The sequence below is a fragment of the Vipera ursinii genome, assembly GCF_947247035.1.
Source record: "Vipera ursinii genome assembly, chromosome: 14".
Lineage (NCBI taxonomy): Eukaryota > Metazoa > Chordata > Lepidosauria > Squamata > Viperidae > Vipera > Vipera ursinii.
This window is the reverse complement of record NC_139527.1, coordinates 3322347-3349338: the sequence shown is the minus strand read 5'-3', so window position 1 is coordinate 3349338 and position 26992 is coordinate 3322347. Positions and strand designations below refer to the sequence as shown.

General features: G+C 45.6%; 1 protein-coding gene across 1 annotated transcript; it reads left to right on the top strand.

Moving 5' to 3' along the window:
- Nucleotides 1-6387: 6387 nt before the first annotated feature.
- Nucleotides 6388-26454, top strand: SRRM4 (serine/arginine repetitive matrix 4; the record flags this gene model as incomplete). The annotated part of the gene is made up of 13 exons (XM_083373401.1): nt 6388-6413; nt 6504-6629; nt 9285-9368; nt 9892-9966; nt 10434-10460; nt 11223-11273; nt 11573-11645; nt 20955-21289; nt 22363-22563; nt 23777-23866; nt 24126-24272; nt 25698-25885; nt 26195-26454. The coding sequence occupies 13 exons, from the start codon at nt 6388-6390 to the stop codon at nt 26452-26454; spliced, it is 1683 nt and encodes a 560-aa protein (XP_083229527.1).
- Nucleotides 26455-26992: the final 538 nt, after the last annotated feature.

Genomic DNA, 26992 nt, shown 5'->3' with positions numbered 1-26992 from the left:
TATAGAAAGATAGGGGAAGGGGGAAATCCTCTCCATTTTTATCCATTCCTGCCCTGGTTTTCTGCTCTGATGCAGCTGCACAGAGGCAAAAAAAAAACAAAAAACAACAGAACAGTAATAGAGTTGGCATTCCTAGAATCAGGGCTTTTTTTCTCATAGAACGCTCAGAACGGAGTTCCGGCACCTTTTTTGGATGGGACCTTGTAGGGTAGGCAAGGCGGGTTGTACGACATGTGTGAGTTCCGGCACCTTTTTCTTTTACAAAAAAAGCACTGCCTAGAATAGCTCCGACACAACACCACCACTCTAGGGTGTTGGGTCTGCTTTGATCCCTCCTCAGCCGTTCAGACGGTGCCGCTGATGGCAGGAAGGATTTTTTCTCTCTCCCCCCACCCCCAAGCAAGTTTGAAACTGGTGGTGGCTAATCCAGTTGAACTGAATCCTTAATCCAGTTAAGGATTCTGTGCAAGGAGCACTAGGCTGTTGTGCAAACACAACCCTATGGTTACATGCAAAAAGTTGGTAACAGAATGATAGAATCTGAAGGGACCTTGGTGGTCTTCTAGTCCAACCCCTGCTCAAGCAGGAAAGGATAGAATAGAATAGAATAGAATAGAATAGAATAGAATAGAATAGAATAGAATAGAATAGAATAGAATAGAATAGAATAGAATAAAATGGAATGGAATGGAATGGAACGGAACGGAACGGAACGGAACGGAACAGAACAGAACAGAACAGAACAGAACAGAACAGAACAGAACAGAACAGAACAGAACGGAATGGAATGGAATGGAATGGAATGGAATGGAACGGAACGGAACGGAACGGAACGGAACGGAACGGAACAGAACAGAACAGAACAGAACAGAACAGAACAGAACAGAATAGAATAGAATAGAATAGAATAGAATAGAATAGAATAACAGAGTTGGAAGGGGCCTTGGAGGTCTTCTAGTCCAACCCCCTGGAGACTCTATACCATTTCAGACAAATGCCTATCCTAGAACTGGATCCCATTTCAAGTCATTTATATCTCAGGCAAATTGACGCTTTTTGCAATTCAAGCCATTTCCGTCACGGCTTTCTTCCCGAAGTAACCTCGTTTCCAGTTAAAAGATCAGCTTAAACATTTCATCGCGTTTTTGTCTGTGAGAGTGGTTCCTGTCTGGTTGCACAATTAAAACTACAGGGACCTTGTAAGCTACAGTAGCCTCTCATTGTTTGCGTAAGTGTGTTTAATTCCCTTCCTCTCCTCCTCCCCCCACCCTCCTCCTCCTCTTTTCCAGTGGGAACCACGTTACACAGACCACGTTCCTGCTAGACCCAGCCTTGATTGGGAGTTATTGTTGTTATTACATTTCTGAGCTTCTGACAAAGTCCCCAAGTGAATTACCACTGACAGACATCTCATTACAAGCCACCGATATAGGTACAGAGGGAAGAAAATCAGCTCAGTCCTCCCGGCGTTCCTTCCGTGATTAGCTGCTATAATTAAGAAAACGCTGCCTCTGATTTCTAATCTTTCTCTCTATTTAAATTTAATCGATTTCTCTCGGACTGAATCATCTTCCAGCCAACTTAGCCCAAGCTGGAAATAAGCTTCTGACTTTTCCTTCACCGGGTGCTGCTGTAGAGCGGAGGGCGTCCATCCTGTGAGAACTTGAAGACCCGTGGACTTCAACTCCCAGAATTCCACAGCCAGAATTTCCCCGGGGCTGGGGAATTCTGGGAGTTGAAGTCCCGGGGTCTTCAAGTTGCCACACGTTGGACACCCCCTGCTTTAGAGCCCCCTTTTCTTGGTGGCCAGCCCCTCAAATATCAGGAGAGCATGATTATTTTATTTTATTTTATTTTATTTTATTTTATTTATTTTATTTAGATTTATATACCGCCCTTTAAACCGACCACAGCCACTTTCTCCATTATCCGAGAACGTGCCTCCTTGCTTGATCTTAAAAAGGGTTTTGGAAATAAAATTAGAAAGTCTCAGCTAGAAAGAGACGCGGGTGTGTGTGGTGTGTACTGGCTTCTTAAATGAAGTTATTTAGTTGCTGGAATTCTTGTCTCTTCAGCAATAATCTGCTTTCCTTTTTTTTCTTTCTTTCTTTTTTTAATGCGGACAGAAAAAGTCAATACGCCTTGTAATAGCTTAAATGTTGGATTAAGATCAAACAATTGCTCAGGCAAGGACACGCACTGCCTGACGTTGAGCTCAAAGGCTTCCACAAAGTTATTATTTGGAAAGCAGGCAAATGAATAAAATAAATACAAGCGGTCCTTGCTTAACGACCGTCACTTTAGCAACTGTTCAAAATTACAACAAACACCCCCCCACACACTCTCCAAAGCTACTTATGACCCAATTCCAGAGTTCCAAGTGTTGCACAAACACACACACGCACACGAACGCTGTAGTCACACGACCCACACTGAACACAACCAGTTCACCTTCATGCAGTGTTCCAGAATCACGATTTAGGACATTTCTATGGTAATTTCCAGCAAAAAAAAACCAAAAACAAAACCATAGGAGGATGTGGATGACCACCATGCTCACTTAACAACTGCTCTGTTCATTTAACGACTGTGCTGTTCAGCTAACAACCGCTGCAAAAGAAGTAATAAAATCAGGCCCAACTTATAACCATCATGGCTCAAGAGGGAAATTCTGGAATCTATTGAGGCTTGTCTATAAAGGCAAATATTTCCAATTGCAGAACACCTATTTTTATCAGCTTAGAAATGGGTCTCGAGATGTATGCCCAAGTTGGTCAATTACTTTAATTAGAAACATCGTGAATTTTTGCGGATGGCACCATAGTTGTAATTGTGAGATACAAAGAATGGAAGCCAAGCAGTTACGGTTAGAATGTTGTAAAAATGGTGCCAACGTGTTTAGACTTTTTTTTCCCCCTTCTTGTTCTAATTTCCTTTTAAACATGTCTTGGAAACCCTGCATAAAATCCCTGGGTTATCATACTATGCTTTCTGCCATCGGAAATACCTAATTGGCAGTTGGGCAAGCAGTCTGCTAGTTTTACAGATTTATTATAACTTGAGGCATATGTTTAAAACGTCGTTCAGGGAAGGCAATTTCAAACCAGCCTTGCCTCTTTTCTACAAATCGCTATCTACATTCGCAGGGGGAGGTTTTAACTACAAGTAGTCCTTGATTTGCAACCAGTTGTTTAGTCGCCAAAGGTAGAGCAACATTGAAAAAGATGACTTATGGCTGATTGTCACGCTTGCAACCTTTGCAGCCATCCCAAGAGAGAGAGAGAGAGAGACAGAGAGAGAGAGAGAGAGAGAGAGAGAGAGAGAGAGAGAGAGAGAGAGAGAGAGAGAGAGAGAGAGAGAGGAGAGAGAGAGAGAAGGACAGACAGAGTGACAGAGACAGACAAATGGAAAGACAGAGAGGGAAAGAGACAGGGAGACGAAGAGACAGAGACAGAGAAACAGAGACAGGGAGATGGAGAGAGAGAGGAAGAGGGAGAGAGAGAGAGAGAGAGAAATTGACACTTGTAATTGACACGCCTGGTTGAAATTGCTTGGAGTCTTGCTTCCTAAATTGATTCCTAGGATACAATGTTTAATAAAAAATTATGCCTGATCCACCCATCCCGTTTCGTAAGCTGTCCCCATAAGATTAATGTGTAACCAGTCCAGCTGTTCACTGGGATAGGAAGATCCAGGAAATTGGATTAACTCAGGAGTCTCTGGTTATCTGTAGGTTAAGGCACTGTGGAGCGTAGCTTGCAACTGTAGTCTGAGCTGTCATTATGGGCATCCCCTAAAATTAGCCGTATCTCTTTTTTGTGGTTCAGCTTTCTAAAACGGACAGTTTGCTCATGATCTCATGAGTTTTTAGCAGCACCCGAAGGAACATACTGGCTAGATTCTCCAATCGCTCTAAGACATGGCTCGTTGAATCCTAGTTTGTTCAATAAGTCATAATTTTCTGGATTCACCTTAGGGAATCCAAGCCTCAAAGTGTGGTTTAGAAATGGCAGTTGATGGATATTCTTGAGAAACAGGGGGGAAAGGCAGAACCCAAACAGCAATCAGATAGATCCGAAGCAGAAGTGTAATTTGTGGGAACATCTCAGGTTTAATTCTCCCTCGCCCCCAGGGAAGTGAAAAGGAGGAGAGGATAAGTCAGATTGCCTTCAGACGTGCAAGATCATGTTGCTTTAGCCCTGGAATGAAAGTAGTACGTTAAATTTTATAACTTTTCTTCCTTAGTCAGGTCTGCCTTCAAGCCCAAACATTGATTGTGTTTGTACCACACGCAAAGCTAAAATAGAATCAACCAGCAATTCAGCTTGTAGTTTTTAAGATTATTATTTTTTTTTAGTGCCATTTGTGCTACCGGAGCTAATTCATAGCAGGTCTTGGAATAAGGCAGCACTGCAGCTCTGTTACCATCTGTGGATTTTTTTATCCTTGCCTTGGGACCAATTTTAATGGAAATAAATTATCTCCAAGCCACTCCAAGCTACCTTGATTTCAGCGCTGCACATTTTCATTGAACTGTAGATGCTTGTACTGTAATCCTTTGGGTTAGTCCTTTGATGGATGTTTCCCTCCCTTCCGCTGCCCTCCTTCTTCTCTCCTTCCTATCTCCCTTCCCCATTCATTCATTCACTCATTCTGTCACTCACTCTCCTCATCCACCCTCCTTCTCCCTCCCTCCCTCCCTCCCTTCTTTCCATCCCTCCCTCCCTATTCCATTGTTATCCTTCCTTCTTCCCTCCTTCCCTCTTTCATCTTCCTCCTTCCTCTCCTCTCTTCCTCCCTCCCCTCCTCCACCCTTCTTCATCTCCTTCCTTAATCTCTCCCTCCCTCTCTCATGGCCTTCCTCTTCCTCCCTCCCTTATTCATTCACTCACTCAGTTTCTCACACACTCCATCTCCTTCCTTCCTTCCTTCCTTCCTTCCTTCCTTCCTTCCTTCCTTCCTTCCTTCCTTCCTTCCTTCCCTTTCTCCCTCCCTCCCTCCCTCACCTCCTTCCTTCTTTCCTCCCTCCCTCCCTTTCTTTTGCAGACTATGGTTTCTGTCATGGAACAGCCTGTGCAGCAGACCAGCCATCCTTATTTTAATCTTAAAGGAAAGGATTATCAGAAAGTTCCCTACAGGAAGCGTAATCAAAGACTGGGGCCCGTTTCTTCCATGCCAGGATATGAGGCAGATTGAAGGCCTTTTGATGGCAACCTGGGGGAATATGCTCAACTAACTGATTTTATTTGCTCAGTGTCATCGTGCATTTTGAGAAAGTTTTCTAAGGGGTCCACCAACCATGAGCAGGCCCCTGAAGTTATAACCACAAAATGTGGACTGCCTGTGATAGGAAGCCGGACAACTCAATTCTGATACAGCAAAAGTCCAAAATCAACCTTTACGATTAGGATTGGAGTCAGGCTTTTGTGACGCCCAGAGTTCTCCAGATACTGTGTAACATCATTCATCGGCTCTCTACAGCTACTCCTCCAGTTATGACCGGCCGTTTAGCTCTTGGTAGATGTATACTACATCGATCCACATAAAACGGGGGACAGAGCCATGACAGAGCCCATCTTGAGTTCTGGAACCCCATGCAGATGCATCAAAATCCACATCCTATACAGGCAGCCCTCAGTTTATGTCCAATTTCTTAGTGACCATTCAAACTTACGAACTACCTGCAAAGGGGGGGTTTATGACCTGTTAACCAGCTTCTCTGGTCCTAACCCGATCATTGTCTGTTCCTGCCCAAGGAGATAAATCCATTCTGTGAGAGCTACATTCATAAAAAAAAAGAGGATTTGTGCACCGGGCGAAATTCGACGTGATTTTGTTTCTCCTTTTAAACGCGAGGGAAACCAGAATTAATTCCGCGCAGCAGGAAAGCGCCCCCACCTTGCCGGTTCTAGCAATTTCACTTTAATAATTCAAAGGCAATATTTGGAAAAGTGCTGACTCCTGACCCCGTAGCTGTGGGGAAGAACACATTTTTTCACCCACGGTTGCAATTTCCACCCGCTTGCAGCGGTCCCAGTCCTACCATTCGACAGAGCAAGCCGCTACTGCGGGCAGATGACTGTGTGTGTGTGTGTGTGTGTGTGTGTGTGTGTGTGTGTGTGTGTAAAGGGCAGGTCGTTATCCTTTAATTCATTGTGATTCGTTTATTCTTTAATTTATGGCAATTGCATCATTAGCGCCAAAGGTCAAGGAGCGGTGTGGGTCTCTCTGTGGCTCTGTGTGTGTGTGTGCGCGCGCGGGCTACAGATGCCAAAACAACACCGCAAAATTGAAAGGAAAAGGGTGCTATTTACAACACTGCCAGGCTGCAAAGGCTGCAAGAAAAGGTGGTGGTATGTGAGAATGACCTGGGGGGGCGGGGAGAGGATGTCTAGGGACCAGTTAGATAAGAGGTAGCTTAGCCCAGGGTACTCCAACCTCTGGGCCACCTGAGAACATATTTTGAAGAAGTTATTGTCCATCTTTCAATTTTATGTCGGCAGCTGCCTGCCTCTTCCAACAGAAGTCACCCCTTCCAAAGAGGCAGACCCAGCTGGAGAAGCCCTCAACGTCCACGGCTGTGAGAGGCAGAAGAACAGCCTGGAAAACAAGTCACAAAAATCACACAGGTGAGAGCCGATGCTCAGCCCTAAACCCAAATCTCTTTAGTCCCCTGCTCCATTCTCAGCATTTAAGCCGAGGACTGCAATGGATAGGCAGTCCTATCAAACAGTCAATCAGAGTAAAGCTGGAAGGGACCTTGGAGGTCTTCTAGTCCAGCCCCCCCGCTCAAGCAGGAAACCCTATACCATTCCAGACTAACGTTTGTCCAATCTCTTCCTAAAAGCCTCCAGTGATGAAGTGCCCACAACCTCTGGTGGCAAGCAGTTCCACTGGTTAATTATCCTCACTGTAACGAAGTTTCTCCTTAATTCCAGGTTGCTTCTCTCCTTGATTAGTTTCCATCCGTTGCTTCTTGCCCTCCCTTCGGGTGTTTTGGAGAATAGATAGAGCCCCCTTTTCTTTGGGGCAGCCCCTCAAATACTGGAACGTTTCTATCATGTCACCCCAGTCCTTCTTTTCATTAAGCTAGACACCCCCAGTTCCTGCAACTTGCATTTCCTAAGTCCATCTTGTATACTGTAGGTTTCCTTGACTTACAGGCACAACTGAGATTCAAATTTCTGTTGTTAAGCCAAGGGGTTAAGTGAGTTTTATGACCATGGACGTTAAGCGAATCACTGCGGGTTGTTAACATGGTCATTAAGCGATTACCCCCGTCGACTTTGCCCGCTCGGAAGGTCACAAATGGGAATCACGTAGACCCAGGACCTCGCAACCGTCATGAATATGTGCCGGTTGCCAAGGCTTTGAATTTTGATCCCATGATGATGGGGGATGCTGGCGTTGGTTGTAAGCACGAGGACCAGTTTGCAAGTCACCTTTTCCCACGACTGTTGTATAATACTAGCTCAGTTCTGATTTTCAGATTTTCAGCAAGCAAGGAAAATGCCCCCTTTTTCAGATTGTCGGTCTTTTATTCAAGGCGGTTTGATGAAACGAGCAAGCATTGCGTAAAGAATATACAAGCAGGCAGCTGGCAGGGAGGGTCAGAAAGTCAAGATGGCCGCCGTGACTCTGGTGGGGCTTTGATCCCGGGGTCACGGTGGACATCTCGACTTTCTTGACCCTCGGCCCATGATGGTCAGCTCTGACAGCTGTAAAAAAAAACAAAAAACCACGAGTCTCTCTAATACCTAGCAATCACGGGAAGGCAGTCGGGGAAAGATCAATTTGGGGTTCACTTCCTTTTTTTTTATCTCCCAGAGATCAAACCTTTCTCGGATGGAAACTTTTTTTTTAAAAAAAAAATCCCTTGGCAAGTTCATCATCTCTCTCTCTTTCCATCCTCGCTCCCTTTCTTTTTCTTTCTGCTTTCCCTCCCTCTATCTTTTTTCCCTTTCAAGCCCGGGAAATCAAGGAGGCGATTTAAAGGGTCCGATTTGCTTAAAAAAAACGATCCCAGAATTGAGGAGATGTTCCGTCTATTTGTCTATTCGTTATCTGCTAGCAGGGAGAGAGAACAGAGCGGACGCTGTCTGCTTCAAATCTCTGTCTTTGAGGCCAAGGAGATGCTTTTTTGCACACACACCCCTCTTTCAAACGGTCTTCGAGAGCCGTCGGAAAGAATCAGAATCCGATCAGTTCCCGGAGACATCAAAAGCCAATGAAATTGTCCTCTGGAAAAAATAATAATAATAATAATGAAAAGTTGAGTTTTTACCTTGATGCACAGCACCTGCAGCTTTCCGGCTCCATCTATCATTAGGCCGTGCCATGAAGCTGAGCTGATAAATCGCATTCGGTATTGAGGGCGCACTCACAAAATGTCTCCCGGGCGGCTTGCCAAGGGGGACAGGTGCATTTACCTGTGTGATCTTTGATCACCCCACTTAACACCAGTTCCACAAACCTGCTCAGGGCTGTCCTTACCTTTCTATCCCACAAGCAGACATGTCCATTTTTGTCCATGTGATCATCAGACTGCTTTGTAGGTCGTAAGTGTGAGGACGGGCTGTAAGTCGCTTTTCCAGTGCCGTTGCAACTTTGAGTGATTGCTTAACAAATGGCTGCAAGCTGAGGTTGTAAGTCACCCACACACCGTTCTCATGATCTGCACACCACACACACAGAGAGAGAAAGAGACAGCCCTGGAAAAGTAATGGGGTTCCTGTTAATGAATTTCTATTGAATACGCTGCTTTTAATCATCAACAGCTCTTAAATATACATTTTTGAGATTTATTTATTCCTAAAAAATCTTATATGGCCATCCAACTATGCACCCCCTCCCAAACCAAATCGAATTGCGACTAATTTGTTTTAAAAACATACTTAGGGAAAGTAAGCCAAATGTAGAAATCTATTACGGACTTGTTAACCTCAATAAATGTGTCTTTGAAAACTTAGTGCTAAGTGAGCTAACATACAGTAACTTCCTCATTATATCTGCAATTTCTCCTTCCAAGAGACACTTAATTTCAGGCATGACTAAATTACCCAGAACGTGGCAATTAAACGTAGTAAGGCCGCCTTTTCCAATGGACTAATGGCGAATTTGTCAATGCCATTATTATTATTATTATTATTATTATTATTATTATTATTATTATTATTATTATTATTATTATTATGTTGTTGTTGTTGTTGTTGTTATTATTATTATTATTATTATTATTATTATTATTATTATTATTATTATTATTATTTTCTTTTTTCCCAAAGTCCATCTTGGGATGCTGAATCTTCCCCACCTCCATCCAAGGGAAAGAAAAAGAAGAAAAAATCAGCAAGGAAGAAAAGAAGGAGGTAAGTGAAGGACCATCGATCCGTGGTCCCAAATAGTCAAAGTCCCAAAAGAACTCAGCCCCTCCCTATTTTTCCTTCCTTCCTTCCTTCCTTCCTTCCTTCCTTCCTTCCTTCCTTCCTTCCTTCCTTCCTTCCTTCCTTCCTTCCCTCCCTCCTTCCTTCCTTCCTTCCTTCCCTCCCTCCTTCCTTCCTTCCTTCCTTCCTTCCTATTTTTCCTTCCTCCCTATTTTTCCTTCCTTCCTTCCTTCCTTCCTTCCTTCCTTCCTTCCTTCCCTCCCTCCTTCTTTCCTTCCTTCGTTCCCTCCCTCCTTCTTTCCTTCCTTTCTTCCCTCCCTCCCTCCCTCCTTCCTTCCTTCCTTCTTTCCTTCCTTTCTTAATTTTTGTTTGTGTGTGTATTTTAACATACAACAAACTCTGATAAGAAAATAAAAAGACTAACTAGATTCTTCTCTCCTACTTCAAGCTACAGATTCCTCTGGCAGGCTTCATCAGATCAACCTAACTTCTGTTAACTTCTTCCTAGATCTCCCTCCTACAGTGTTTCTCCTCCAAAGAAGAAGAAGAAAAAGAAGAGTTCAAAGAAAAGGAAAAGAAACAGGTACATTTTTTCCACTGGATGTTATTTTTCCTGGAATAGATCCATGTGGATCTGCTTTGTTTAACATAATTTGTGGGCTCTGATGTTGGAAAGCCAGCAACGAAGGGCAGATGTGGTATTCCAGAGGCAATAATAATAATAATATCAAGCTTAGCAACAGAAATTCTGGTGTCCATCCTGCTCGTAAGCTGAGGACCACTTGTATCCCCCTGGGGCATGTCTGCTTCTGCTCTCTATTTTTTTGAAAATCTTATTTTTAGCGGGGTGTGTGTGTCAGGATTTCATGTTCCACCCTGATATGCGGTTCTGTGGTTTTTGAAATAGCATCTTTTTTACTCTTACTGTATTTCAAACCTGTTTTGATCAAAATATTCGCTGACTCTCGAAATCTTCCTGGGCTTGATTTTTTTTTCTTTCCCTAGTTTGCAGTGTGTTTACATGTATTTGTGTGTGTGTGTGTTTTGCAGGATGTCTTCAAAGAAGAAAAGACACAGGTAAGGAGAGTGGTGGCTTTGACCCCTGCCTCAGCAATATAAACCTAGAATCGCAGAATAAAGTACTTTTTCCAGTGCTCAGTCAGAGCAGCTGTTTGCCAGAATGAACATGTTACAGAGACCCTTCACAGCTAGGCCCCACTATGAAAATTTCCCATATGATAGAACCATTTCTTAATTAACCAAGAATATTGAAATAAAGGAGAATGTTTGCAGCTCAGGACTGAAATGAGGAGTCCTTGGTGCCCCCTGAGCTGTGTGGTTTTCTTGCAGATGTTTCATGACCCAACTAGGGAACATCATCAATGCTAGAGGGAGTGGGGCTTGAGAGGAGGAGGAGGAGGAGGAGGAGGAGGAGATAGGAGGAAGAAGAAGGAAGAGGAGGACTGTGGGATCCTTGGTGCTCTCTGAGCTGTGTGGTTTTCTTACAGACATTTCATTACCCAACTAGGGAACATCATCAGTGCTAGAAAGGAGTGGAGTTGGAGGAGGAGGAGGAGGAGGAGGAGGAGGAGGAGGAGGAGGAGGAGGAGGAGGACTGTGGGATCCTTGGTGGTCTCTGAGCTTGGCTGTTTTCTATAGGACTACCTATAGCGAGTATTAACATACCATAAACCTGGATTCGGTTGAACTGCCTGGACTCCTGATTTCTTGACAGTGGCTCAAGGAATAAGCTGAATTATGTTTCGGACAGATTTGCCTGCTCTAGGAGCCTCTTGAGAGATGAACAGCAGCCAAGTAATCAGTCTGTTTCTTATTTAGTTCATCCAGCCCCAAGAGAAAAAGGAAGGAGGGGAAGAAACACAAAAAGCGGTAAGTTGAGAGACGCTGGCTGGGCCTAGGCCGGTTCTGGTGGCTAAACGGCACCTGTCTTTCCAGGCGCCCACGATGGGCGAGTTGGGCGGGTTGAGTTTTTAGGAGACTCTGTTTGGTCCACCCAGAGCTCTGTGTATTTCACCTTGAGCAATTCCTCACCACGATCCATCGATTGCCTTTAAGGTTAAGAGATCCATGAGCCCAAAATGTCCAATTCCTTCTCTTTGTTCCCGAGGAGGATGCGTGACCTTTATTCCATTGGCTTTCTCCTCTCAAAAGCTCGCGTAGCCGTCCAGAGAAATCCAGACGCCATCGTTGCCGTTTGAGTTCAGGCAGCGCCAATTCTCACTCGGAGAGCTGTCGAAGCCGGTAAGCCATCTTCGAGTTTTCTGAAATTCTCTTAAGTTCATTCTCCTTCTTGTGCAACGTCAGCTCCTGCTAAGAGAACTTTGTTTAGTTTTATTTTATTTTTTTTATTTATTTTTAATTCCATTTACGGTATATCCCCGCCCTTCTCCGAAGACTCAGGGCGGCTTACAAGCTTAGCAGTAGCCTTCATTCTATGTATATGCCTGCTTATTAGGGCTTTCACACACACACACCCCAAGCGGCATTATTACAAAGTCAGCTTAATTGCCCCCAACAATCTGGGTCCTCATTTTACCTACCTCGGAAGGATGGAAGGCTGAGTCAACCTTGAGCCTGGTGGGACTCCAACCTGCACTGATTACAGGCAGCTGGTGTTACTTAAGGAGGCGTTAGCCCACTGCTCCACCAAGTTTAACCACTGTGTGGGAAGTAGATGAACAGAGATGAAAGGAAGAACTTTCACAAAAAAAGAATTATTGAGGGAGAAGGAAAAATATCCTTTCCCAAATATCCTGAATAGCGTTAAAAAATACCTGAACTGACTCAAGATCCACGGAGAGTCCTATTTTAATGCTAAATTGACCTTCCAAGCAAAGCCCGCCGTGTCAACAATGGTTGTCACTTTTGATCTGGGGGCTCTGTCACTGTCTTGTGCAATGATGCTTTTTTTAAAAAAAAAAAGAAAAGAAAAATAAAAATAAAACTACAACTCACATGAGACAACAATCTCACCGGACGAATGGAAGATCCATTGGGAATGACAGATTCCGGGGGCAATATTGCTGAAAATGTTAATAATAGGGGAAGGTGGCAGCTGTAACCACCAGAAGACAATCCTCACTTGGAAATGTTTCCTATTTTGGTGTCACAATAAATATAATTCAGCATTAGCCATTCCATGTCAACTTACTAGGAGAATTTAACCAAGACTGAGCTAGCCAAAAAATGCTGACAAACTGTAGACATTAATATCTCCTTCAGGATCTCAGACAAGGACTTGGGACCTCAGAAGAAATGGCACTTTATTGAAATTTCCCCATTATTAACAGAATTATAGAATAACAGAGTTGGAAGGGACCTTGGAGGTCTTCTAGTCCAACCCATTGTTCATGCAGGAGACACATTCTGGACAAAGGGCTGTACAATCTCTTCTCAGAAACCTCCAGTGGTGGAGCACCCACAATTTGTGGAGGGAAGCCGTTCCACTGATTGACTGTTCTCACTGTCAGGAAGTTTCTCCTTAATTCCAGGTTGCTTCTCTCCTTGATGAGTTTCCATCGGTTGCTTCTTGTCCCGCCTTCGGGTGCTTTGCCTTCTCTCTCTGGAAGCTTCTTAGATATTGAAATGCTGCTATCATGTCATCCTTAGTTGAGACTCTAGAAAGAGTGCAGAGAAGAGCAACAAAGATGATCAGGGGGTTGGAGGCTAAAACACATAAAGCATGGTTGTTGGAACTGGGTATGTCTAGTTTAATGAAGAGAAGGATGAGGGGGGACATGATAGCAGTCTTCGAGTATCTCAGGGGCTGCCCCAAAGAAGAGGGAGTCAAGCTATTCTCCAAAGTGCCTGAAGGCAGGACAAGAAGCAATGGATGGAAACTAATCAAGGAGGGAAGCAACCTAGAACCAAGGAGAAATTTCCTGACTGTGAAAACAGTGAACGACTTGTCTACAGAAGTTGTGGGTGCTCCATCACTGGAGGTTTTTAAGAAGAGATTGGGCAACCATTTGCCTGAGCAGGGGGTTGGTCTAGAAGACCTCCAAAGTCCCTTCCAACTCTGTTATTCTATTCTATTCTGCTCTTATTCTATTCCATTCTACTCTACTCTACTCTATTCTATTCTGAAGAGAGCAAACTTTATTTTGACAGACATAGGCTGAGAAGCAGATTCCAAGATGAAGGCGGCAAAGGGAGACCCGGCCGATCACGGCATGCGTCAAAGAGGACTTCTCACTCCAACGAAGCAGGAGAGTTGGCTGGGAGCCCCCTCCTGGGCTGCACCCTGCAGAACAATTACTTTCTCTCCACGGGTGAACTTGTAAGTACCCCCTATCCGCTAAAATCTCCTTAGTTTAGATTTGTGTGCTACGTCGCGACATGTTGAAGGCTCCTTCATTTTAGTCAGAGGCCAATCAGCTTCTTTCTGGAAAACAACTTCTGTTTGTCTGCCCACCTGGTGGAAGTGGGGAAGGGAAGATGGGGCTGGCCACGTGGGGGAGAGACCCAGAGGACAGATTGCTTACGCTCTCGACCACGAATGATAAAGAGGAGGCATTTATGAAAGTATGGGCCTCTAGCTTTGATATTTGATGAGACGTGTTTTTATGTACCTTTTCTGCTCGCTGACTTGATTCCCTGCCGTCTCTCTTCTGCACCCTTTCTCTCAATCTTTGGAGGCGTAAAAGATTAAACCTATAAAAAGAAACATTTCCGTGAATGTAATTGCAGCACAAAGTGTATGAGTGTTGGAGGCAGGGGGTGGGGGAGGAAGAGGACAGCGCAGGAAAAAAGTGGAGCAGCCTTGGCTGCCTTCAAACTCAACTTCCCTGTTGTGAGCGGCATTGGCCAAACTCATAGGTGCAAAGGGATAGTAGATGAGCATCCAAGAAGAAAGGAGGGTGTGTCTGTGAGAGAGGGCTTACTCCTGTCTTCCACCAGCCAAGGACACTGGACATTCCTCCATAGATGGCAAGGCTTCAGTGGGATTTTATACACCCCAAAATGTCATCCGTTCCTGGTTTAGAGAAATCTTTGGTTCGCTCCACAAATCGCTTCTGCAACAGAGACAACCCAGCTTGTGTGTCTGCAAGATTTTCCCACTTAAGACCAAAGGAGAGGTAAACATGGCTCAAACGTGGCTTAATGTTTTTCTCTCCTTTTTGCCTGGCTTATTTTTTATATGCTACTGCTATTATTTTGACCAATAATTCGAGGCCATGAATGTATCCAACACGCCTCCTCCTTATTTTCCCCCTAACAACTCTGGGAGAGGTGGGGTTAGGCTGAGAAAGGGATTGGCCCAGAGTCACCCAGCTAGCTTTCATGCTTAAGGCAGGACTAGAACTCCCGGTCTCCTGGTGATTGGCCCAAAGTCACCCAGCTAGCTTTGATGCCTGAGGTGGGACTAAAACTCACCGTCTCCTGGCGATTGGCCCAGAGTCACCCAGCTGGCTTTCGTGCCTAAGATGGAACTAGAACTCACTGTCTCCTGGTGATTGGCCCAAAGTCACCCAGTTGGCATTTCATGGCTAAGGGCAGGACTAGAACTCACAGTCTCCTGCTTTCTAACCCGGTGCTTTAATGACTAGACCAAACCCTTTCACGAAGAATTCTCAGAAATTTGCATTTTGCAAATTTGGCCTGATTTTGCCTTCATTGGGATTTTAGGATTATTTTTTTCTCTCTCTCTCTCTTGGAGTCAACCTGATGGTTTTCCCATTTTTATAGGACCAAAAATGTAGACTAAACTGCTAAACTTTAGCTTGTGCTTGTTGGTTTAAGTATTACTCTGATCTCAGCAGGTGATGAAAAATGTCTTTGTCTGAACTTGGAAGCTATACAGGGTCAGCTCCGGTCAGTATTTGGATGGGAGCTGAGCAGAAAATGTTGGAGCTGTTGGCTTAACTACAAAGTTTTTTCAGAAGAAAAGAAAAGAAAAGAAAATCAACAAGAAAATAGTGACAGATCACTTCCATCTTGCAGCCAAGAAAACAGCATGAATATGTCCCTTAAGCTCTTAAAAAGCCAAGTTTGATCGGAGGTCTTTATTATCATTCCAGCTTTCACCGTATCGTCCCGATAAGTTTGCAGGCCAAGGTAGAACTTCTGAGTTAATTAAAAATAAACGAGACAAGTCTTTAAAAGAACAGAGCTTCAATCAGTCCCCGCTGCCCGTTTGACTTTGTCGACCACGACACAAATGTCCTCACGCAAGGCGACTCAGTCCAAACTACCAGTATTCTTTCGTATTCTTTAAACAGTCCACAGTTTCCAGTGGCTAAATGAGTTCTGCCTCCATTTTACGACCATTCTCGCCACAGCTGATCAGCGAATCCCTGCAGCGGTTCAGTCGACAACACGCTTGTTCAGTGAACTTGGCTTCCCCGTGGATTTTGCTTGGCAGAAGGTTGCAAAAGGGGATCACAGGACACACACACACACACGCACACACACACACACAGAGGACACTGCAACCGTCGTATATATATGAGTCGGTTGCCAAGGGTCCGAATTTTCATCCTGTGACCGCGGGAGGCTGCAAGCAGTTGTAAGGGTGAAAAACAGTGCTAATTGGCTCCCCCCCCCCAGTGCCATTGTAACTTTGAGCAGATTAAATGAATGGTTGTAAGTCGTAAGCGTGGCTGGCTGGGGAATTCTGGGAAGGGAAGTCCGCGTATCTTCAATTGCCAAGGTTGAAAAACACTGCATTGGAGACAGGGGGATGCTGTTGAACACTGAGAAGGCTGGTCCCACCTGGTTCAGTCCACAAATTTATCTTTCCTTCTCCAAAGGCCCATTCGATGCCCAGTAAAGCATCTTCTCCAGCTTAATTGAAAACCTCACCGTGAGGATGCTTGAGCACTCAGCTTCCGATCTGTCGCTTCTCGAGCAAAAAGTTCCGTGCAAATTAAAAGCGGAATGCTGAAAATCGGAGACTGCTGGTTTGTCTTCTCCGCCTGGGTTTCCCCCTGCTTCCTTAGCGAAATTAATCCCTCGCGGTCTCTGAGAAGCGCGTGCAGTCTTACAGCCCCATCCTAAAATCAGAACAAGGGGAAAGTCTTCTCGTACGAGAAGGAAAAATCTGCATGGGGTTACCACGTCAACGTATCAATCGATGCAGCCTCTACGTTTGTTGAATTCGTAGCATTTGTTCTTTGAAAGAACGAAGGGATGAATGAATGAATGAATGAATGAATGAATGAATGAATGAATGAATGGGTAGAAATGCCTTGAGGCTTGCATAGGTATAACTTTCAGCTCCAGGACCAATACCCAAACCCACGCTAAATGAAGGAATATTTTAATGGCTTTGACATGAAGGAATATTTTAATGGATTGATATTTATTTATTTATTTTATTTTTATTACATTTATATCCCGCCCTTCTCCAAAGACTCAGGGCGGCTTACAAGCTTAGCATGTTTTCATTGACTGGTGTGAAATGAACATATTGATTGATTGATGTGAATGTTTTCATTGATTACGCATGCTTTAACAGATCGATATGAATGAACGTTTTGATTGATATGAATATTTTCATCGATTGGCATAGAAGCTTTCATCGGTGGGCATGAATGAATATTTTAATCGGTCGACACGTTTCAATTGATTGGTATGAACGAACGTTTGGATTGATGAATATCAGGGGGAGATCCTTCTCTGTGGGCGATCCGGAACTATGGAATCAGTTACCGGTAGAGCTCCGGATGGCGCCCGATCTTCGCTCCTTTCGTCGCGATCTCAAGACGTTTTTGTTTGCACAAGCCGGCCTAGCCTGATGGGGGATTGGTGGGGTTTTTTATTTTTGTATTCTTAATATTATCTTTGGGGTTTTATAATTGTAATATATCAATTGTTTTAAAATCGGGCAATTATTTAATTTCTTTTTAATATTTGTAATTTTGTATTTTATTCTTGCCCTGTGAACCGCCCTGAGTCCTCAGGGAGAAGGGCGGTATAGAAATATTATTAAATTAAATTAAATTAAATTAAATAAATATTTTAATTTATTGAGGTGTATTTAGCCTAGGGGCAGGAAGGTGTGGAAACAGTTGCCTGCCATGCTCTAACACCATCTCCTGCCAAGATTTTGTAAAAAAAAACCCCAAAAAGGCAACCTGTTTCGGTGGGTGGGAATCTGGCCATAGGGTGATGGCATATCCAGGGCATTTTAAGTAATTAAAAGGGTGGGTAACCCAATCTCCTAGTAGGTGGGTACTAGAGTTCTTAGAAAATAATTTCTGTAGCTCAGGGTTCAACTGTGGGGACCTTGGTGCTCTCTGAACTTGATTTTTTTTTTTGCAGACATTTCATTACCCAACTAGGTAACATCATCAATGCTAGAAGGGAGTGTAGGTTTGCGGAGAGGAGGAGGAGGAGGAGGAAGAGGATGAGGAGGATACAATGATATTAATAACTGCTGGCAGTAAAAGATATTTAGTTCAGTGGTTCTCAACTGGGGGGGCTGCAGTGTTATTGCAGGAGTCCGGGAAGTTTGGAAAAATGTTATGATATAAATCTTGAGCTAAGTCTGGAGGGGGGGGGGTCCGTAGCCATAAAAAAGCACAGGTGGTCCTTGACTTACAACACTTCGAAGTTGCAACAGCACTGAAAAAAGTCACTCATGACCGTTTTTCACACTTATGACCGTTGTGGCAAGCCTCTGGGTCACGCAATCCCCTTCTGCAACCAGTGGGGAAACCAGAGTCGTTTAACAACCGTCTTGCTAATTTTAAGACCTGCAGCGATTCACTTAACAAATGTGGCAAGAGAAGTCGTAAAATGGGGCAAAACTCAACGTATTTCTCACTTAGCAACATAAATTTGGTGCTCAGTTATGGTTGTAAATTGAGGACGACCTATATTTAAGGGTAGGAGGTGGGGAGTGAAGAAAAGGTTTTGAGAGCCACAGATTCAGTTGATATAAAGTTTGCATTTCTGCTTGTTAAAGACCTCAAGAGCTGGCAAAATTCTGCTCGCCTCCTAAAACCAAGATTTAGGTCTTTCTCCCGCACAGCAAACCCTGCCTTTTTTTTCTCGTGTTGCTTTGTTGTGTTTTCAAATCTTTGATTTCCTGGGAATTTCTATTTTATTTTATTTTAAAAAATTTTTTTGCCTTTTCTGTGGACCAGGATCCTGAACCTGGGATCAATCAGATGGGAGGGATTTGAGAAAAGAGGATTTAAAAAAAAAAAGAGCATGGAACATTAAAAAATAAAATAAAAAAGCAAATACAGGATTGGAAGAGAGAAAGAGCGAGAGAGAGAGAGAGGGAGAGAGAGAGAGAGAGAGAGAAAGAGAGAGGGGTTGAAATTTGGTTTTCATTCTTTTTTTTAAAAAAAAAATCTCTCTTGTAATTTAAAACTCTAACCATGGACTTACGTTCCCCAATCTTCCCTTTTTTTTACACCTTACCTACTAAAGGAGGATTTCTTGCTTGGTAAGTGAATGCTAACCGCAAGCTGTCAGGATATTAATTATTAGAGGCCACGCAGAAATATTCTACAAGGGGGATTGCACACAGCCATTCATGTCTGCCTTCTTTCTCTAGAGCAACTCTCCGTTTTCAGTATCTTTGGTTTTCCTTATTCCTCCCCCCCTTTCTCTTTCTTTCTCTCTCTCTCTCTCTCTCCTACTCTTCCTCTCCTTCTCTCTCTGTTTTTACTTATGATATTAAAAAAATAATATTTGTGAGCACTTCAGAGAGGAATCTTGCCAGAAAATCACTTGTCTATAGTAAAAGGTAAAGGTTCCCCCGCACATGCGTGCTAGTCGTTTCCGACTCTAGGGGCCGGTGCTCATCTCCGTTTCAAAGCCGAAGAGCCAGCGCTTGTCCGAGGACGTCTCCGTGGTCATGTGGCCGGCATGACTGGACGCCAAAGGCGCACGGAACGCTGTTACCTTCCCACCGGAGTGGTCCCTATTTTTCTAGTTGCATTTTTCCGTGCTTTCGAACTGCTAGGTTGGCAGAAGCTGGGACGAGTAACAGGCGCTCGCTCTGTTACGTGGCACTCGGGATTCGACCCGCCAAACTGCCGACCTTCTGATCGACAAGCTCAGCGACCTGGCAATGGCTGGTGAGGTTCCACCCTCGCCTTCCTTCTGACTCCAAACTGAATTTTTCCCTGGGGAAAGACCCGTTCCCTCTTGCGAGTCTGGACTACATCTTTCCACCTGTCCCTCGGGACCGCTCCCTTTACACTCTACCTTGGAGGTAAGAATAGCAGAGACAGAATCTCTCCCAAGATTTCAAGGTTCTGTTATAATAATAATAATCTGGCCACCATTTGTTAAGTCAGTTTGTTAAGTGAATCTGGCTTTCCCCATTGACTTCGCTTGTCGGAAGGTTGCAAAAGGGGATCGCGTCAGCCGGGACGCTGCAACCGTCATAAATACGAGTCGATTGCCAAGCATCCAAATTTTGATTGAGTGACCCTGGAGATGCGGACACGGTCATTAAGTGTGGGGAAAAAAACCCGGTCGTAATTCACTTTTTTTTCCAGCGCTGTTGCAACTTCAAACGGTCAGTCAGTCAACTGTTTTTAAGTTGAGGATTTCCTGACCTGTCTATCTGGGCGGGCTGACAGAATGCAGAGCCAGCAAACTGGGCTACAGCTTAACCAGGATTAATTCCAGCAGAAGCAGTTCAGTTCAGTAGAACAACAGAAATACCCAAATTGGATTGGATGGATTTTTACAGCCTTTTGTCTGATTTCTAAAACTGGATGTCTTTTTTTATTATTATTTTTTACTCCCCTGTAACCATCTATTTTTATTCCTTCTTTTTCTTTCTTATGGTTTGTTTAGGGTTTTTTCTTAAATTTTCCTAAGCTCCTTTGATCTCTGCATTATAAAAAAAACAAAACTACACAGTGACACCTTTCTGACAACATGGACCGCATGCTGTTAGTATTCTTTGCATGATTGAAAAACCTCTCAGTTATATCTGGGAGAGAGAGAGAGAAAAAGACAGCGACTCGTGCATTTCTTTTAGTAAGATGCGATTTGAGTTCAAACTTTTCTTTCTTTCTTTCTTTCTTTCTTTCTTTCTTTCTTTCTTTCTTTCTTCCTTCCTTCCTTCCTCCCTCCCTCCCTCTTTCTTTCTTTCTTTCTTCCTTCCTCCTCTTTCTTTCTTTCTTCTTTCTTCCTTCTTTCTTTCTTTCTTTCTTTCTTCCTTCTTTCTTCTTTCTTTCTTTCTTTCTTTCTTTCTTTCTTCCTTCTTTCTTTCTTTCTTTCTTCTTCCTTCCTGCTTTCTTTCTTTCTTTCTTTCTTTCTTTCTTTCTTTCTTTCTTTCTTTCTTTCTTTCTTTCTTTTTCTTTCTTTCTTTCTTTCTTTCTTTCTTTCTTTCTTTCTTTCTTTCTTTCTTTCAACTTTCGTCCTTCCTGGCCTTTGACTGCAGACTGAATCCTAATGCTAAACGAGAATAAAAACATCAGAACCAAAAGGGTGAATTTGAGAAGCAAGTAAAAAGAACCCAACATCTTACATACACCACCCAAAAAATGTGGGGCGGTGGGGGGGGGATTTTTCTGTTCCTTTTGTGGTGAAGTCAGTTAAACCCTGGCCAAACATGCCTCTCTTTGCTTACAGATCTCAAATTCCGGGTCTGCGGCTGGCCTCTTTAAAAAAGCAACGGGCCAGTTGGGGATCCGAAACCAAGAGAACGGAGACGGCCACGACTATGACTCGGGCAACGCAACGTCTTCACCCCCATCCGTTCAGACGAGCACATCCAGGTCAAAAGGCAGCCAAGAAACCAAGAGGGAAGCCCACCGTGGCTTCGGCCAGGCCTTCTCTTCAGGGAAAGCCAGCAGCGTCAGCAGCCCGGATTCGGGGAATTCACTGCACAGCTATCGCTCCCAGTCCAAAGGGCCGGCATTGGAAGAACAAAACCCATCCCCCAGGCATCTGTGCAAAGATCAAAAGTAAGTCGTCTTCTCAGTGGCTTTTTTTGTAACCCGCCTTGCCTACCCTACAAGGTTCCATCCTAAAAAGGTGCTGGAACTCCGTTCTGGGCGTTCTAGGACAAAAAAAGCCCTGAGTCGTCTTCTTCGGGAGGTGATGATGATGTGATCCATTCAGTCGTGTCCGACTCTGGCGCAGTGGTTAGAATGCAGAATTACAGGGTAATTCTGCTGACTGCCGGCTGCCGGCAGTTTGATACTGATCGGTTCATGGTTGACTTAGCCTTCCCTCCCTCCGAGGTAGGTAAAATGAGGACCCAGATTGTTGGAGGCAGGTTGATGACTCTGTAAACCATTTACAGAGGGCTGTAAAGTACTGTGAAGCGTCCTATAAGTCTAAGCACTATTGCCCTTCCTTCCTTCCTTCCTTCCTTCCTCCTTCCTTCCTTCCTTCCTTCCTTCCTTCCTTCCTTCCTTCCTTCCTTCCTTTCCTTCCTTCCTTCCTTCCTTCCTTCCTTCCTTCCTTCCTTCCTTCCTTCCTTCCCTCCCTCCCTCCTAGTGGTTAGAATGCAGTATTATAGGCAAACTCTGCCCACCGCCAGGAGTTCGATGCTGACCAGCTCTGGCGCAGTGGTTAGAATGCAGAATTACAGGGTAATTCTGCTGACTGCCGGCTGCCGGCAGTTTGATCCTGACCGGTTCACGGTTGACTCAGCCTTCCCTCCTTCCAAGGTCGGTAAGATGAGGACCCAGATTGTTGGGGGCAACATGCTGACTCTGTAAACCGCTTAGAGAGGGCTGTAAAGCACTGTGAAGCGGTACATAAGTCTAAGGGCTATTGCTGTCGCTATCTGTCCACTTCTTCCGATCTTGCACACTGCTTCTTTGAGTTTCTCTGTGCTCTGGCCGGTGTCAGCTTTGACTTCCGGAGATACTTTCTGCAACCCCAGAGAAGACCAGTTCCAAAGCCGCCTGAAATAGGAGATGGACTTCTTTCTGTTGGGGGGGGAGCTGTGTGTCTTGTAAAAGATGTACTTTTCCCCCCACAGCCCTCTAGAATCACTCTCCTTTCTGGAAAACTTCTCCTTTTTCAGCGGAGAGTCTTGGCCGTCTCTTGAGCCTCTTGGAGAAAAGAAGGCCAGCGTTCTCTTGCCACCGTTTTCCAGTTCTCCACCTCAGCCATGTCTTCGAAATGAATCTCCTTCCAGCAGGTCCTCTCTGGACTCTGAACCTTTGCATCACAAGCTGGGACGGAGATCTTCACCAAGCCCGTCTTGTTGTTCATCAAAATCAAGGTGAGCGGTCGTCAACCTCCAGGGTCTCCTGGCAGAGCAGAGGGCTGGACTAGAGGACCTCCAGGGTCCCTTCCCATTCTGTTATTCTGTACAGGGTCTCTGCCGGAGCAGAGGGCTGGACTAGAGGACCTCCAGGGTCCCTTCCAATTCTGTTATTCTGTACAGGGTCTCTGCCGGAGCAGGGGGCTGGACTAGAAGACCTCCAGGGTCCCTTCCAATTCTGTCATTCTGTACAGGGTCTCTACCGGAGCAGAGGGCTGGACTAGAAGACCTCCAGGGTCCCTTCCCACTCGGTTATTCTGTACAGGGTCTCTGCCGGAGCAGGGGGCTGGACTAGAGGACCTCCAGGGTCCCTTCCAATTCTGTTATTCTGTACAGGGTTTCTGCCGGAGCAGAGGGCTGGACTAGAAGACCTCCAGGGTCCCTTCCCATTCTGTTATTCTGCTCCGTTATTCTGTTATTCAAAGTTTGCTTTCTTTCTTACAGTCCTGGGTCCTCGGGGGAGGAATAAACAGATATACAAGAGACAGTGCTCAAGAGATTAGTTCTAGAGGTTTTCCACTTTGTTTACTCGCCTTAAGTTGCAGGAGAAGCCAAGGAAAAGAGACTGGGAAGCACAAAACATCGATATTTCTCTTATTCCTGATAAGCCAGATTTTCCATTTCTGTTCAGGATGATATTATCCTTAATTACCTAATGGGTTGCCCCACTGTTGCTGCTCCTATTGTGTCATTTGTGTATAAATAGCACATTAGCAATAATTAGTGATAAAAGCATTTCAAACACTGGGTGGCAGGGAGGGAGGTGAGAAAGAAAAAAAGAGATGGATGGAGAAAGAGGGAGGGAGGGAGGGAGGGAGATGGAAGGAAGGAAGGAAGGAAGGAAGGAAGGAAGGAAGGAAGGAAGGAAGGAAGGAAGGAAGGAAGGAAGGAAGGAAGGAGAGAGGGAGGGTGTAATGAAGGAAGGGAGAGAGGGAGGAAAGAGGAAGGAAGGAAGGAAGGAAGGAAGGAAGGAAGGAAGGAAGGAAGGAGAGAGGGAGGGTGTAATGAAGGAAGGGAGAGAGGGAGGAAAGAGGGAGGATGGAAGGAAGGAAGGAAGGAAGGAAGGAAGGAAGGAAGGAAGGAAGGAAGGAAGGAAGGAAGGGAGGGAGGGGACCAGAAGCAAATCCCTGCTTTTTCCCATGCTCTTTTAAATCTCTCTTCTCTTTCCTAGTTCCTCCCTCCAATCCTGCAAGAGAACAGATGGAAGCAGAAATTCAAGATCCCAACGCAGCCCCAGCTATTCTCGGTACAGGGCTGGCAGGTAGGTCTAAACACCCCGACACCCACCCCCCCTTGCTGACCGCTTACTGGAAATCCACCCCGGTGCCCTGGGACCCTCCCCCCGCCTTCCTGATTTCAATCCTGGACTGTTGTAAGCCGAAGAGGAATCCCATTCAGAGGATGCCCTAAGCAAGGAGAGCCTCTTAGGGCGAGATCCGCACACTCTGGGCTCAGCAGCCTTGATTCCAGACCCCCTCCTCGAGACAGACCCTCACCTTCCTGGAAATTTCTTTTCTCAGAGGTCGTGAACCAGATCACAGTTATGGCTCCAGTGGGAAGGAGTCCCACAGGCATCAGGACCGCCGGCGGCGCAAAGGATGCTATTCCCCCATGAGGAAGCGTCGGAGAGATTCTCCTAGCCACTTGGAAGCCCGGCGGATAACCAGGTGAGGAGGGGTGTCTTTAAATATTCCCCCCCCCGGCAATTTTAAGCTCCTCCTGACCCGTTTTGCAAGTTTGTTGTGCAACTTCAAGGGGCAATAAAAGAGCATTTCGGTGGAAAGAGACATCAGTGGGGTTTTATTCGTCTGCCCCCAAGAAAAGGAAGAGAGAAAGAATCACGGAGTTAGCAGTCAAGCGACAGCCCGTCCCAGGGCCATCCCCATGGTGCCTGCTTGTGTTGCTTTAATTGTTTTAAATGTTAGGAATCACTTTGCACTGCACCCTCAAATTAATAATAGTACTGCAGTAGTAGAAATTGAGTATGTTTATATGCCACTTAAGGGACGCGGTGGCTCAGTGGGTTAGGACGCTGAGCTTGTCGATCAGAAGGTCGGCAGTTTGGCGGGTCGAATCCCGAGTGCCGCATAACAGAGTGAGCGCCTGTTACGCGTCCCAGCTTCTGCCAACCTAGCAGTTCGAAAGCACGTAAAAATGCAAGTAGAAAAATAGGGACCACTCCGGTGGGAAGGTAACAGCGTTCCGTGCGTCTTTGGCGTCTAGTCATGCCGGCCACAGGACCTCGGAGACGTCCTTGGACAAGCGCTGGCTCTTCGGCTTTGAAACGGAGATGAGCACCGGCTCCTAGAGTCGGAAACGACTAGCACGCATGTGCGGGGGAACCTTTACCTTTACCTTATATATGCCACTTGGATTTCCAGGCTCCCGGTATAAAAGCTGTCACAAGATGTTTACACACTCATAAAGAAAGGTGGAATAAAAGAAGGGAAGGGAGGAGGAGAGGAAAAGGGAAAGGGGAGGGGAGGGGAGGGGAGGGGAGGAGAGGAGAGGAGAGGAGAGGAGAGGAGAGGAGAGGAGAGGAGAGGAGAGGAGAGGAGAGGAGAGGAGAGGAAAGGAAAGGAAAGGAAAGGAAAGGAAAGGAAAGGAAAGGAAAGGAAAGGAAAGGAAAGGAAGGAAAGGAAAGGAAAGGAAAGGAAAGGAAAGGAAAGGAAAGGAAAGGAAAAGAAGGAAAGGGAAGGAAAGGAAAGGAAAGGAAAGGAAAGGAAAGGAAAGGAAAGGAAAGGAAAGGAAAGGAAAGGAAAGGAAAGGAAAGGAAAGGAAAGGAAAGGAAAGGAAGGGAGAGGAGAAGAGTTGCAAAGAAGCAGCTTCAGATCTTCCTAACAGCAGCTGCCTTTCTATTTCACCCTCTCTCTTTAAGCTCACAGCATGATTGCCTTCCTTCCCCATCCTACTCTTTCTAACCCTCAAACCCACAAATCACAACTTCAATTTTTTCCTTGTTTCAGCAAAACCAAGGCAGCAGGAACACCTGGGGGGGAGGGACGGGGGGGGGTCCTACTTGCAGAGAAAGGATAGAAAGGAAGCATTGGAGGTGATTCTTCCCCCCACCCCTCTCGATTTTTCCTCTCCAGTGCCCGGAAGCGCCCCGTCCCTTACTACAGACCGAGTCCTTCGTCCTCCTCCCCCAGCAGCTCAAGCGTTTACTCCTCAGAGTCCAGCTGTCTCAGTTACTCTCCAGCCCGGAGCCGCAGTTACTCAAGCGACAGGACCAGCTGCAGCCGGAGTTGGAGTAGTTACGCCAAGAGCAGCCGAAGCCGGAGTAGCGGAGGCAGAAGCCGTCCACGAGAGTAGCAGCAGGAGCAGTTCTACCTCGGTGGACAGCTACGACAGTTTGCGCCGTGCGTAGCGGCCCTCCCGTGCGGATTTCCGTCGCCTGCCTCTACTCCAACCCACGCCAAGGGACAACCTTCTCCAGGTGGTCCTCCATCCATCACTTCTCGGAATAACCGGTGGCCTGGGGTAGGGGGAATGTCTGAAAGGTAGACCTGCCCCTTCCATTGATCATTGATGCTGTGGTCCCCGTTGTAGAAATTCTGGTCCTCACTCTGATTGTGTTTCCACCACACAGTGACCCACACCGCCCTCGGTTTGGTGTTCCATTTCTTCCCGCGGCTTCGCTTTGGCGAGGGTGGAGTTGAAGGAGGTAGGCCAAGCGAGAAACAAGATGAATTTGAGGGCGTGCAAGCTCAGCGGGTTGGTGGTGAAGACCCACCCTTGTCCTCCTACAGAAATGGAAAGGTGGAAACATCTCAACACTGGATGTTTTTGCTTGGACACCCTCTTCACGCTAGGAAGCACGGCCTTCCGTGCAAGCCCCATAACGGGTGAGCCCTATGGGATGTGTCCTCCATTCTCTTCCCAATTGCCTCCCGCTGACGAGCTCTGCACAGACAGTCCTCAATTTACAACAGCTCATCCGGCGACCGTTCAGAGTTACGACGACACTGGGAAAAGCAACTTGGACTCTTTCTCACGCTTACGACCGTTTGCGGCATTTCCCCATGGTCACGTGATCCCAATTCGAGCATTTGGCAAGTGGTCCATATTTATGACGGTCGCAGCATCCCAGGGTCACGTGATTCCCCTTTTGTGACCTCTTGACAAGCAAAGTCAAGGGGGGAATCCGGATTCACTTAACAACCGCCTGGCTGGCTTACCAACTGAGGGGATTCATTTGACCGTCGTGGCAAGAAACGTCGTAAAACGGGGCAAAGCTCCCTCAACCGCTGGTCTCGCTTAGCAACGGATATTTTGGACAAGGGACCACCGGTGGGCCAAATCAATCCATACATTACGTTCGGCCAAATCAATCCATACATTACGTTCTTCTCCCAGAGGCCAAGAGCCCAAGGTCTAGGGGGGGCAA